The 15,860-nt window shown below is 32.3% G+C and overlaps 1 protein-coding gene across 1 annotated transcript; it reads left to right on the top strand.

Moving 5' to 3' along the window:
* Nucleotides 1–3,128: 3,128 nt before the first annotated feature.
* LOC134724765 (uncharacterized) lies at nt 3,129–14,444 on the top strand. Its single transcript, XM_063587996.1, has 5 exons — nt 3,129–3,654; nt 8,940–9,053; nt 10,036–10,176; nt 11,240–11,355; nt 12,260–14,444. Exons 1-5 carry the CDS (start codon nt 3,420–3,422, stop codon nt 12,635–12,637), a joined length of 984 nt encoding a protein of 327 aa, XP_063444066.1. The 5' UTR covers nt 3,129–3,419; the 3' UTR covers nt 12,638–14,444.
* The last annotated feature ends 1,416 nt before the right edge of the window (nt 14,445–15,860 follow it).

Here is a 15,860-nt window from a genome sequence, read left to right as displayed (position 1 = left end):
AATTCCTAAAAAGTTTTGCCAAATACAGCTAAGGTAATCTATGCCTGAGGTAGAAATGCCTCAGTATTTCAAAAAATTCAAAAATTTGTAAACAGTTAAATTTATAAATATAACCATATCATAGACAATTCATGTCAGCACAAAAAGTGCATGCATTTTTACAAGGATCATACTCCTGATGTTGACTTTCAAAATCCAGGATCCTCACCTAGGGTTTTGATTGAGTTCGTATTGCAAGATCTTTAGTTTTTCTGTAAGTTGTCTTTGTAATTTTTGGTACATAACGGTTCATACTCGGTTAATTCGCGACACTTTGAACATGATAATAGAATAACACATTGTATCTATTACGTCTTTAAAAGGTGGTACTCAACACTTTCACTAAAATTAATTTGGCTCGTTTAATTTTCATAAAATTTTGACAAAGTGTTTACTCTTAAACAAAAATATAAAAAAAATCAAAAAAATTGAACCAAGCGTTTTATCAGAAATATTACACTGGTTATATAGCAGTTCGACAAACACTAATTTTGATCATTGAGCAACTTTATATTGCCTTCACAACGCAACGTAATTAAAACGTTTAGCTGATATTACAGAGTTATCCCCCTGTAGTGTTAGGTACCACCCTAATTTGTCTTATCGTTTTGCCTGGCCACTGACACCAACCTACTTTTTTAGGATCATAATGCAGTGTCTGCATTTACAACTTTGTCAATATGGTAAACTAGCGTTTTAACGCTCAAATCTTTTACTAAATTTCAAAGTATGAAAGTTTCTAGAAAGGTTCTTTGTAGTAAACGTATGGTCTGTTTTCTAATTATACGACGGAATTACAAATACATAAAGATGCATATTTATGCATGGTTTAATTGACTGGGATTCAAATAATCCGAACTGAAATTTTATTTATTGAGCGTTTTTTAAACACCCAGTTTTATTTCACTCATCAACACTTTTGCAAGTGGTAAGTAAGATGCTGACGAATCTGATCGTCAATTTGGAGAGAATATATATATTACTCAAGGACAAGCTTAATAGTTATGAACACCGCCAAAATATATACATGTTATACAATAAAAACAAATGATGGGAGAAAATTATACTGCATTCAAGATAATTATGAATACTTTATTGCAAATATTGAAACCCTGACGGGTTATTAAAGATGCAAACATAATAGAAATACACATAAGACACAATAATATATAAAAGTTATAAATAAGTCTCGTGTATTTCAAAAAGTGAAACCCTGATGGAATAAGATGCAAACATAATAGACATAAACATAAGAAAATTAATACAGGATTTTTTTTTAAATAAGTCTCGTTCATATTGATAATTATAGATTAAGTATATAAGTATATCGACCAATGTGGACCTCTTTTTTGCATTATGAAACAACGTTTAAACATTAATGTGCTATTTTCGTTGCGGTCAGTATTTATTGGTGGAGGTATAGATAGGGTGCATGGAGAGAACCACCAACCGTCGGTAGGAAATCTGACAATCCTAGTCAGTTAAGATTGGTATCAGGTTCGTTCGCGCCCAATACAATTTCGCACCCTACACGTTCGCCCCTCGCACGTTCGCATCCAAGGAGTCGAATGCCCTGTGTGGATTCTAACAAACTAACCTCATTGTTGACAGGATAGTGATAACAGTAAGTCGGCTAATTTATACCACTCGGCTACTAACACCTTAACATAACTGATTACAACAAACACTCATCATCCAAAATATCTACAGGGCTACACTTTACATTTGAAGAGTTGACGTTTATATTTACTGCGCTGTACATCATATATTTTTCCAGCGCTTGACTTTAGATCATCAGCGTTTAACTTTATCGTGTACAGCGCCGGACTTCGCATCTCAAACGCTGTACTTCTATCCACATCTCCAGTGCTGTACTTTTTTATTACATCAATCGCTAGAATTTAAATTTCCAGCGCTTGACTTAAAACAAACACAACTCTTTTTCTGTATGAGACCAACATTCCTACGTACAAATGAGTACAATTTGCAAATTGAAATATTGTTAATAAGATTATTCTTTTCTGTCACTTTTATTACATGGTTTACTATCATAAAAATATGAACATTAACAATTAGGTTTTCAGAAAAAATTCTAAAAAAAGAGAGTGGGGATAGTATTAAACTTTTTTTAAGAATTGGAAAAGAATGGATCAGAGGCGGATTTAATTGATGGTTGATTAAGAAGCGAATCACTGAAGCATGACTGGATCGGGCTCCTCTTAGGCAGTCAGTGCCCTCTCCCCCCTTTATGAAAATTCCTTGATCCGCCACTTAGGATACGGAAAATGTATCATTCCCCATGCAGTAACTTTATCTAAACATAAACGAATAGTGAAAAATTGTTATTAGCAGATCATCTCAGGAAATGTGTTTCAAAGATACTGCTTAATTAAAACAATTTGTTTAAAGTTAAAACAACGCTGTTGAAATTGTAATTTTCAAGCAAGATTGTTTGTACTTTGGGAATGTGACGGGATTGCTTCCCTTGCATAGTAGATACTCGCTTGAGATAGACTTAGGGAAGTACATGTACTTCTTTAGCTCAGTCAACTAGAGTGCTTGACATCCCGGATTCGATTAAGTGAGCAGACGATATGATTTTCTAGAAGAAATCATGTTCTTCGGAGAAACGTATGCTAATCATCTAACCGTAATAAAAATAAAATTATCTTGCTGAAAAAAACGCTTTTTTGAGTTTAAAACTTTAATTTACATGAGTCGGTACTACATGTACTTGTTGTTTAATTAAAGTGCATATTTAATTTGCTACACGGCTTGATCTTTATACATTATTATACACTACTTGTTCTTTAACATTTTTCTTAGAATTTGAATATAAAGAATTGCTAAACCTGTCAAATAGTATAATTAAGATTTACTTTTAATCCAAACTTTTTTACATTCCGCTATTTTGTTTGTTTTGTAAACAATTGGTTGTTTAACAACATATGAGTAATCGTAGAGGATTTGCACACCTATTGGCTTATTGATTCATAATCTCGGATTGGCTTTAATTGATCAATTATTTATTGTTAATCAGGTAAAAAAGTCATTGATTTAATTATAGTCGATTGTTACCTGACATTTTGAACAATGGCCGATGGGTAGGAAATCCCTTTCTAATTATATGAAATTCAAGATTACAATCAAGATGTTAGTACAATGGATATTTACTATATATAAATGTGTAAATGTCTTTCAACTTATTTTAAAGTAGACTTTTAAAGCTATTATACAAACTCAACCAAGTAGAACAGAGCTTTGCGACACATGACTTCATCGGATATTTTACTACCTTGAACAGTGCGTTTCGGTTTTCGACTCCACCCGTTGAGTGGAAATTTGTGGAATTTGGAAATTAGACATCTGCTTATTTTAAAATGGCAGCTTCTAGAAGCACGTGTGGTACTGTGATGCTTGTTGCAGGGACTTGTTTCACAATACTCACATTGATTTTTGTTGCTATTTCCTTTGCAACAGACTATTGGATATCATATACAGTTAAAAGAGATAACTTATCAAACATTGTGAAAAATGCAGAAGCAACAAATGGCAGATACACATTTTCCCGTAACCGTGGACTTTTTAGAGAGTGTTACCCAAATGCTTCTGATGGTGAGTATATTTATTAATAAACCCCACCCATATGTTGATTTCCAAAATGGCGTCCGCAGAATTCAATACGGGTACATTTAGTCACAATAACACGTCTTTAGAATTTTAGGTGAAGGAACATTTGTAAATTTTTATTAGATTTTAAAGTTTGAATTTAACGAAAGATATGCATTGAACTTCCATGTTATGTATTTATTAAAAAGAACGACTGGTTCTATTAATTTTAAGGTTAATGTACTTAGTAGTTGATCGATCTGTATTTAAAGTAAATAGAAAACAGGTTTCAGATATTTAATTCTCGTGTGAAATTATTTTCGCTGTTTTCAAATACCTACCAGGCTAAAATCTATGTATTCAATATACTTGTATGTAAAATAAACGTATTTTCCTTTTATTTAAATGTGATATCAGATAATTGTATGTGTTTAATCCACAACCCAAGAAAGTTTGAAAAAATGTTATTATTTATATTTTACCGTTGTCAAGTCATCTGTATGGACGCAGTTGAACTAAAAAACTAAAAATCAAGTAAAAGTCTATACAAAGTCATGTCTGTACTGTATAAAAATGTGCTATGCGTTTATAAGTTATTGAATCTATTCAAAACAAATAAAATCGTGATAATTTGGGTGTAACCTCTGCTTTAGTGACTGTGTTCTAAGGTCAAATCAGTCCACCCACCCCAGTTAACAATTTCAACCCTATGTTCACTACAAACCTTCCTACAAATATCTTAAGAATGCCACATGATTATTGTTTTTATTGTTGTATAGAGTTTCTATTTATAGGTATGGATAAGCACTATTTGTGCTAAAGCATCTCCACTTGTTAAGAAGATGCACATATAACGGCCTTTTCAATATCTTCCCAGTGGCGGATTCAGAAATGATCATAAGGGGCACTGACTTCCTAAAAGGAGCTCACTCCGGTGATTCCCTATATACTCCACCGATTTTTTTACACATTAATCCAACTGTCATATTTTGGTGGTATTCGGCAGTTGTCTGCTCTATGGTCGGGTTGTTGTCTCTTTGACACATTCCCCATTTCCATTCTCAATTTTATTTGGTCCATGCCAGCACATAATTTTCAATTGCTTTAGTGTTTTAGTCGACTAATAGTATTAATAATAGTTAACAGTTGCGAACCTCTACTGAAGTCTAAAGCAGGAGAGCTTACAATAGTTTACCCACTGTGAAATTGATACACATCAATAAGGTTGCCACTTCTTCTATGATTTCATAGAAGATCTTTCGATATTGTTTCATGTAAACAGTAAAGCAAACTGGATTAACCATAATTTATGAATACTATAGGAAATGGTGGCTAATAAACTCATCATAGATACCAGGAATAAAATTTAGTATTTACGCCAAACGCGCAATCGTCTTCATAAGACTCACCAGTGTCGCTTGAATCAAACATGTTATAAAAGGCCAAATAAAGTACGAAGTTGAAGAGCATTGAGGACCATAAATTCATAAAAGTTTTGCCAAATACAGCTAAGGTAATCTATTCCTGAGGTAGAAGAGCCTTAGATTTTCAAAAATTCAAAGTTTTGTTAACGGTTAATTTATAATTATGAACATATCAATCATAACTCTAGTCAACACAGAAGTGCTGACTACTGGGCTTGTGATACCCTCGGGGAAATAAATCCCCACCAGCAGTGGCATCGACCCAGTGGTTGCAAATAAACTCATCATAGATACCAGGAATAAAATTTAATATTTACGCCAGACGCGCGTTCCGTCTACATAAAAACGTAACGCATCATTGACAATCAATTAAGAAGCAATCCAGCAACACATTCAAACAAGTCTGATATTAAAACTAAGGATATAAGGAGATATGTTATAATTGTAAATAAGACAAACTATTCCCCAATTCCATTCTCAATTTTAATATCCTTCGGGATTGATTTGTATTATAATCAAATAGTTTACATGCTTATCTTTAGAGAAAGCCATAGAAACATTTTAACCTTATAAACAATTCTTTTTTCAATTCACACAGCGGTGTTGAATGACACTGGCTTTTACTTATACACAGAGATTTTAAGACAAGATTTCAATTAATGGCCTTATACGGTTTGGTAGATATGTATTAAAATTAAATCCATTTAAATAATGTAGAAAAAGTACATTAAACACCATTATTAATAGCCCGTTGTGGGCGTACAAGTAACCTGTTACCCTATTTAAGTTGAAGAACATTTAATTTGTAGTATATGCATCTATTAACCGGCTTGACAGAAATTTGAGACGACCAACTCCTATTTTAAAACAAATTCTTTGCAAAATTAATAAAAGATTCTCCCTTTTACATAATAATTCAATCGACAATTAATTATTTGAAGGTACAAGTTATGACGTCATAGTTTGGATGAAAGAAAAATGTGTAAAATTTGATTTTTTCAATAAAGTTTAGCTGTTAATGTGTTTGTGATCTCCAAGGATACATTGAACAGGGCGTTCATGTGTACTTGCAATGTGCATATAACATAGAAACAATTGTTCATGACTTTTGTGTGTTAGTTAAAAGGAATTTTAAAATTCAGTTTTGTTTGGTTAACAGATTGAAATGGATACTATATACATATATACACCGTAGTGTACTATTAGAAAATTTCCATTTAAAGTCTACACTACCACTTGATGGTAAAATGTTTTTTTCTAAATGGGTCACACTCAATAAAAACACACCCAAATATCACAACTAAACTTAACTAAACTTAACTAAACATCCAGAGATCGCCAAATTACACGTATGCATGGTTTTTAACTATAATACAATTGAGAAAGGAAATGGGGAATGTGTCAAAGCGACAACAACCCGACCATAGAGCAGACAACAGCCGAAAGGCCACCAATGGGTCGTCAATGTAGCGAGAAAATCTATAGACCAGTTAAAATTGGAAATCGAAAATGGACTACTGTTGCTGGATTTTTTGTTCCGCTTCTAAGCACTGCTTTCAATAATAAATATAATAGATGTAGATGGCACTCAACCCTAACCTCATTATATCGACCAGTGAATGAACAAATAGTACATTAAAGAGGGTCTAGGTGGGGCTTACTGGATAGAGAAATATGGGGGATAAACAAGAATACAGAGAAGAAATAGTTTTATGGATTATAGTATGTTTAACAATTGTAATGTCTTGGCCTTTATAGCTGACTATGCGACATGTGCTTTGCTCTTTGTTGGAGGCCGTACATGTATATCTGTTAATTTCAAAGTCATTTTGGTCTCTTGTGAAAAATTGACTCATTAACAATCATACAACACCTTCTTGTTTATAATAACTTATAAAGGATGAATTATTGAGATATGAAAATCCGCATATAAATCCAGACCCTCGTTCTGAAAATCGTCGTTTTAAAAATTAAAGCAATTTTAAAATCATATAGGTAGTACAAAACTTTTTTTAAAAACGTGGATGCATTAGTAAATATAATTATACATCAGCAGTATAATAAAATATCCGAGTTCATGTTCAAATTTTGATATAGTTGAGCGATTTTATTATTCTCCCGAAATTTGATATGCAAAATCTTTTAAAAGAAGAATGCTAGAGAATAGTGTTACATCCAAAAGAGGAAGGTCTCGGGTTTTATGGGAGTCTAACGAACTTTTTCATTATAAAAATAATGATCTTCCCATCTGAAACGAAAATCCAGTAACCGGAATGATCAAATCATGTATATACACATTTAACTCAATGCCATTATATATGTATACATGAAATAAGGGTATGTGAAATTAATACAATGAATTTATATGCTACACAACCATATGCAATTTTAAACTGATCCCCGTTGATCTTCCGGTTCTTCAATTTAATGATTTGAAAAAAAGATCGGCCTCTCAAGACAGATGCGTCAAGTAATTTGGTGTATTATATTACAGAAGTGACAAATACAGTGTATTGCATTGTTATTTAGGGGTCAGCTGAAGCCCACCTCTGGGTGTGGGATGTTCTTGTTGAGTTGACGACCCTTTGGGTATTTGGCTGTTTTCTGCTCTATGGTTGGGTTGTTGTCTCTTTGACACATTCCCAATTACCATTCTCAATTTTATAATATATGTTAAAATTGCAACGTTTCAAAATGTCAAAATATGAAATGTAAAATGCTTTAGGCTACGAACCTATATAAATAGATTCATATTACTATCATCAGTCACGACTCCTTAACATTGTGTTCATAGTGTCACTGAAAGCATGGTTACATCACCATGTTTGTGTATTCCAATCTTCTCGGATTTGTAATTAGTCCTTACGCCCACATACATGTTTATAAGGTGTCCAGTAATGTCTGTGATTTCCGTGCTTAATTTCAGGCCGTTTAGAATTTACTATGTTGGTTGCCATTCTTTATATTTGTATAATGCATGTGTGTTGTTTAATGTCCAGTTGAGGTATTTTTTTTATTTATATTTGTATAATGCATGTGTGTTGTTAAATGTCCAGTTGAGGTATTGTATTGATTTATATTTGGATTCTACTTCATATCGTCCGGTCAAACCTTAAATAATGCCCCCTTTTTATAACTTAATATTTCTTATTATTCAACACAGAGACTAAAATTACTCAAAATTGCTAAAAGTGTTCATCAACAATTATAATAGATTAGAATTCTCAAGGTATTGTTTTCGTGAAGTTTAATTTTGCTAAGGAAACAGTAGGACTTTTTGTAAAGGTTAATCGTCCTGAATATGCATGAAATATTTGCCACTGGACGTTAAGCAACCAACAATCAATCAATCATGTAAAGATTAAACCCAATTTGGTGCTTGCAATTAGTGATAAATCAATTCATACTTTTTTAAACCTAGTAACTTGGTAAAAATTTGAATAAATTAAAAAAAAAAAGAGTTATAAAGCTTCTGAATGTAAAAGTTAACTATTTGAAATGTTTCATAAACATCAACTCTTTATACTAAGCAGCTACTGTAAAATGTAAACTACACGTCTGGTTGTCTCATGGGCAAGCATACTACATCTTATTATGTTTATATTGTGAATAAAATGTGGGTTTTCGTTTCCTTTTAATTCCGGGAATATGTTAATAAAATGGCAAGATATAAAATCAATTTTCAAATGTTTTTGCTGTTAAAAATGGCACCAAACATGCTTGTTTAGTTTTTGAGTGTACATTTATTTTGTGAGTTTTTATAGCTAGCTTGCTGTAAAATATTTTACTTGACACCAAACAAACATAGATTTTACGCAGCCTTATGCATAGTCATACATATTTTAATTGTTTGTTCTTGTTTTACAGCCTTTTTGTCAGCCCAGTCAGCTGATGTATCCGACGGGGAGTGTTTTAAAGTAGACTTGGATATCCCAGATGCTACAGCAGATAGTCTGACAAATCATTACATATCAAGAATACGTAAGTTCGATTAAAATAAACTCATATTCTCACTGATGTGTAAAACACTTTACCTCAACAATATTTATAAAAAAAAACATTCGCACCATTTATATCTATTCACACTTTTTCGACAAATTGTTCACTGCTTTTAATAAAAATTTAAAAAAAAACAATGTCATTTATTTCATCATTCTCAAGTTTTTCAAAATTTTCACAGCTGTGAAGGTTAAAACATTGAGGTCGTACGCATATTGACATATTACCATTCGCACCTTTTCTGCAAATGGCTTCATCAGAGCAAAATTGATAATAGGCCATGGAAGGTTAAACAACAGTTACCGTTTCATGTACCAGAGAACATTTTTATCATATATTAGAAAAAAAGAAGATGTGGTATAATTGTCAATGAGACAACTGTCCAGAAGAGACAAAAAATGACACAGAAAACAACTACAGGTCACAGTTCGGCCTTCAACAATGAGCAAAGCCCATACCGCATAGTCAGCTATAAAAGGCCCCGAAATGACAATGTAAAACAATTCAAACGAGAAAACTAACAGCATTCTTTATGTCAAAATTTATTTGATTTGCCTGAAATGGTATATATACACTGTCATTGAGACTGCTTAAATACATGTATGTTCAAAGCTAAAAATAGTCTGACCTGTACTTGACACGATGTGAACTATAATACTTGTAGTATAAGTACTGAGCTGAATTTAAGCACAATATGCGAAGTATACAGCACCAATATTGTACTGCATGTATGATACATGTATTTTACAAATTCAAAATAAGAATGATTTAAAACAGTCCTGCTAAAAAAATTGGCTTGGCCTAATATAATCAATATTGGTTTATGATTTTGGATAACAGTCTTATTCGTAGTTACTTTTCAATACAGTCGAAATACAAGTTAGACAACTCGTGTAAAATTCACATTTTTTTTTAATTTAGACTGTTTACGATGTATTGATATTTTCTTCATTTATTTTTGTAGATTTACTTAGATCCTGCATAGCTTTCATCGCAGTCGGGTTATTTTTAATCCTCGTAACATTTATTGTTGGATTAATTCCACTAAGTTGCAGCAGACGATCGAAATGGGCTTTTACGGCGGGCTTTTTAGCTTTCTTAGTTGGTAAGTTGTCATTAAGCTTTTACAGCGGCCTTCTTGGATCTTAGTTGACAAGATGTCATAAGAATTAAAGTCATTAAACAGCAGCTTCTTAGCTTTCTTTTCTAAGTTGTGATAAAACTCTTAAAGCGTTTTTTTTTTTAGCTTTCTTAGTTGGTAAGTTCTCACAAAACCTTTACAGCGGGCTTTTTAGCTTTCTTAGCTGACAATTGTCATTAAACTTTTATAGCGGCCTTCTCAGTCTTTTTAGTTGATAAGTTGTCGTAAAAGTTTACAGCGGGCTTTTAGCTTTCATAGTAAGTTGTCATAAAAGTTTACTGCGGGCTTTTATCTGTCTTAGCTGACAATTGTCATAAAACCTTCATAGCGGCCTTCTCAGCCTTTTTAGTTGATAAGTTGTCATACAAATTCTTCTGATAGTACAGTGCATGTGTATAAAAGCAGATTTGGGATAGCGGTCAATCATGATATAAACACCAAGCAAATGTACTACAATAACAACAAAGATATGTAAGCGATAATGGTTGTATTAATAAGCTGGCAAACATGTTTTTTTGAAATTTTGGTTAATAATCTGTTTTCGATTTTATAAAGACGGCCATTTTTTCTGAACTAGTACCAATTTTTGTTTAGAGGCCAGCTGAAGCCTCTCTCTGGTTGCAGGATTTTTTGGGTTGAAGATCCCTTGACGTCCTTGTGTTGTTTTCTACTTTTGGTCGGGTTGTTGTCTCTGTGACAATTCCACGTTGTCATTCCTAATTTTATCTGAAATGCAATGATATATATAAAAAAAATCCTAGGATGAAAATTTTTGTCCAACTTTTTTTAAGTTGTCATTACTGTGCTGCTTGTTTATTTTTCATTCTATCCTGTCCTGCCTTTATTTCATTAGTTTTCCTGACTTTTTTACATGAATTGTTAACCTACATTTTTTGCTAAGTTGCTCATCCTGCCTTTTTTTACTAAAAACTTCAGTACTGCCTTTTTTAAATTCCTTTCTAGCCCCCTCTTAAAAATTAAATCATATATGGTAGTTCCCTAATAAGTATTTATTTGTTTTTAACAGCCTTTTTCGTTGCTGGAGGAATGGCATTTTTCCATGGAGCCGAATATCTTGAAAAAAGAAAAATAACAGATTCAATAGATGGCGGTAAAATCATGTATTACCAATCGTGGGCAGACGTAAGTTAACGAATTAATTTCCTTTTTACCACGCATATCAATGGATTATAGGTGTATGTCTTTAAACACTATAAAGAGAACAGTCGTATGACTTTGATTTATAGAAACAAGAAGATCTGGTACGCGTGCCAATCCGACAACGATAACTCTCAATCCAAATCACAGTGTATAAAAAATTAACAAAATATAGGTCAAAGTACGGCCTTCAACACAGAGCCTTGGATCAAACCGAACAGCAAGCTATACAATACAGGGCCCCAAAATGGTAAGTGTAAAACAATCCAAAGAGGAAAACCAAAACCGGAGACTGATATACTCCAATTAGGAGTTATGTGTCATGATTTGTTGACACTCTATCTACTGTTTTCTATCTCGTTTACTCTCAAGCTAAAAAACCAGACTGAACATAACAGTTCAGTACAAAACATGTGAAATCATGCCATACATAGTCTGTTGATGTACATTAATTTCCTACTTTTTCGCGATTAGGAACTATTTTAGCTTGACAAAATAATGTACAAACTTATCAATTGCTGAATGGCTACATGTACATGTTGCTTCTTTTGATTTTATTTTGTCGGCGGATTGTTTCTCATCTGTCGATACCCAATATAGGCGATTAAGTACACCTGGTACAATGTATCGACAGATAAGTTTTAAAAGTAAATACATTATGGTGAAAAAAAACATTTTCAGATAACTCACAGTAACACCTAAAATCATTACTCCTTCTTGCTATGATAAAATAATTTTAAACGTTTGAATGAAGTGGACGATTTTATAGTTGAGAGGTAACTCTTTAAAGCTAACTGGTTTTGCATCATTTTATTACCGATTTGCTGCTACGTTTCATATAGATTTGGCTTATACAAATATTTTGATATATATTTTTTTTTAATTTCAGGACATAAAAATCAATACTGATAGTGATTACGATTGGTCATACGCTTTGGGATGGGTTGGTGTCGGATGTGCCATAATCACCGCCATCTTTTACGTCATCGGCGGATTTTACGTAGGTGATGAACGCTACGAAGACCGTGAATACCTCGATAAGTCGTCGTCACGTGGTCGTGGACAAGATTACGCAATGGGCAATGGATACGACAACAGAGCCTTCCCTCCACAGATGATGGACCGTCCCTACCCAGGAGCATACCCATACCCAGGACAAGGATATCCCGTTCCCCCACCACCAATGGCTTATCCACAAGGCCCATATGTACAAGATCTGGATAATGGACGACAATTACAACCTATGCCATACTGGTCATGGAGTTAAATTTAAATGGCGGGATTCATCGCCGTGGTGCATTTATATGCGTGATTTTACAATATATACCGTAGATATTTGTCTGGAATCTAGCTTTTATTCATTAACTACAAAGTGCGTTCTAACATCCTTGCTAGTATTTATCACTTCAACTATGCAGAGAAAATATAAGGATATTGATCCACACATTGTCTTACGGCAAACCGTGTTGTAATCACAAGCACCTTACATAAAAATATGATATTATTTAATTAATTTTCCCTGGCTGGACATTACTAAAATATTGCGTTAGCAAGTTGTGTGGTAGAGAATGCAATATTTCAGTTTGTACGTTGATGCAAGTTAGTTTATATGTTCTCATTTCAATACCACTATTTTAATTTGTAATGTTTCATATGTCGAAATTGCATACTAAGCATACAAAAATATTATCAATTTTCAATCAGCTCAAAATTCTCGGGAAGGTTAAATTAATGGTGTTATATGTTTTCGAAAGTTTGATATTTAGTAAAGCATTAGGTGAACTGTTTTAATATACGATGAGATTAGGACCAGTGAAAAAACAAGCATAATTTTCTTTTACTATTGTTAATGCCATATTTTAGTTATATTTTTGTAAGAGTTTTATTGTGTATGTATATGCATGGCTGTGTGCATTCTTATATATACTTCTTTTTTTAAACATTCAACCCAAAGTTAAACAATCTAAAGAACATATACTTTGAGTACGAGCTAGCATAACTCTTGTTATATAAAGGCACTGAATTGATACGGTAAACAAAAAATAACAAATTTTACACAAAGCAAAGTCACCTGACATAGACTAAAATAAACAAAATATATTCGAAGCACTTAAAATCTGGTACCATTTTTCGTAAATAATCATTTATTTTAGTCTATGCATTTTTATTTGTGTATCTTTTTAATAGATTTATACACTAAGTCTTGTATATGTTTTAAAAAGACTTTTACATGACAAAATAATCATATACTACCATGGCTTCATATATTCATTGATATATCAGAGACATATATATATATAAACTGAGATCAGAAACCACGATTTTATCAATTCTTCCAGATTTCACATGAGAAAACTATACAAAAAAACTTCCATTGGTGTCTTTAGTCTAAATCAAGAAATTAAAACTTTTAGATTTACGCAAAAATGAATACAAATCGAGTTAGTGACACTCTTGATATACCAAAAACAAGATTTTGACGCAGTTTCTTAAATCGAATTTCATATATGTCTCTGATTTAAAAAAGAAATTAAAAAGTATTTTACATAAAATAAAAGTTTTACTCACCAATTATATAATGTTTTTTTTTATAGTTATATGTTTATTTTATAAAAATTTATATAATTGTCTTCTTATCGAAACTCATTCGTTTTGTATATATACTATATATATCATACTGCAACCGTATTTCCGCCACTGCCTTCTTGTAAGCAATAGAGCATGTATGATATTTCAAACAAGTGTCTCATATCAAAATTCACCATACCGGAATTCTAGTCCACATCATTAATAAACACATATTTTCTGTTAATTCAAATTTGAGTAATTTACAGGACTAGGATTACATACAACATCATGTCATGAGTTTTATAGAAAACATCAGTTTAATGGTGTCTTTTATTAATGCATTCTAATCTAAATCCGTTAACAGGTTTAGGTTCTTTTTTGAATTTGAGGAGAGGGAATTCAATTCTCCAAAATTTTTTAACAACATACATTTCGTTTCATTGTTTTTATCATAAATATTTTATAAAATGTATCATCTATAAAAGCAATAAAATATACGAACTTCTTATAGTTTTTATGTTTTTGTCCTGTGAATTTATGTCCTCACTTGTAAAATACAAATTCAATGTTCATCGCATAATAGAGATTTCCAATAAAATGACTTTACTCGACATAACCGACCTAACTCAACGTATGTCGTCCTACTGCATTGAAGCATGACGGAGGGGAGCATACACTGCATGCATGTTTTGCTCTTTGAACACGCATTGTTGCTGGAATATGCCTTCAGTAAAAATCAACCACAACTACTTTTTTTTACTCTTTAAATATTTTGTCATTAAACTTTGAATGATTTTATTAACTTAAATACTATAATGGAACAAGTAAATTACCAACTTGTAATCAAACACACCCATCATTTCTTGTCATTTCACTTGACCCATATCTTAGTTCTTCTCACATTATGAATTTTAAAAACAACCAAGACGACATTTAGCATACAAACATTAAAATAACGAATTCCGAAGCGAGAAGGTTGCCTTTTTGTTGTTTTAAAAAGATTTAACGTTTCAAGTAAATTCCAACACACCCGAATGTGAAAGGTGTACTCGACTTGTAAAACAAAATAATATTGTTCTATAATTTAATTGAAGATAATTTGATGGGGGCCGAAATTCATATCAATGATATATTTTTCGAAAGTACTTTTTCGTCTTTAATTATACCAAATTATGGGGCGAGGTTTTTGTTTAAGTTATACCTAAACTTGCATCCGAGGATACAGGGGTAGAGGCCATACTCCCGCTTTTCGATCGATAAATTAGAAATTGAATATTATAAAACATTCAAAATCGAAAAGAAGAATCTATCTGATAACGACACACAAAATCAATACAAATATCAAAAAATAAGTTCATTAAATTTTGCAATTATATCTTAAAATCAAAGTCATTGTCAAAACCATGAAAGACAACTCCAATGAATCGTGTGATAGGTTAAGATACGTATATATACGTGGTCTTATGAAAGTGAAGTTTAGGCGGGAATCTCAAGAATCACGTGATATATAAAAATCATGATTTCTGTCGTTTTTCATCATCTTAGAAATATTTGATATTGATTAAATTTATTATGAATGGGTTTCCTAGTTTATGGATACTTAGTTGAAACTTGAGTAACGCATTTTACAAAATTAATTGTTTAGCAATAACCGGTCCCGTTACGTGCGTACGTCGAGTCAGGTAAGTATGTCATTTTATTGGAAATCTCTAATAGTTCCTATGCATGTATGGTTTAGCAGCATTATACCGCTAATTTGTACGGATGGACACCGTTCTAGGCCAGTGAGAACTGAATGTCAACAAGAGTATTACCAACCAGTAACTTTTATTTTTACCTATTTGATGAAAAACATGAAAGAGGACAATTTGAATCCCGGTTTTTAGAAAGGCGTATCACTAGTATCACTGCATGTTATCATT

This window comes from Mytilus trossulus, chromosome 7 (assembly GCF_036588685.1).
Source record: "Mytilus trossulus isolate FHL-02 chromosome 7, PNRI_Mtr1.1.1.hap1, whole genome shotgun sequence".
Classification (NCBI taxonomy): Eukaryota; Metazoa; Mollusca; class Bivalvia; order Mytilida; family Mytilidae; genus Mytilus; species Mytilus trossulus.
This window is presented reverse-complemented; position numbering and strand designations above follow the sequence as displayed.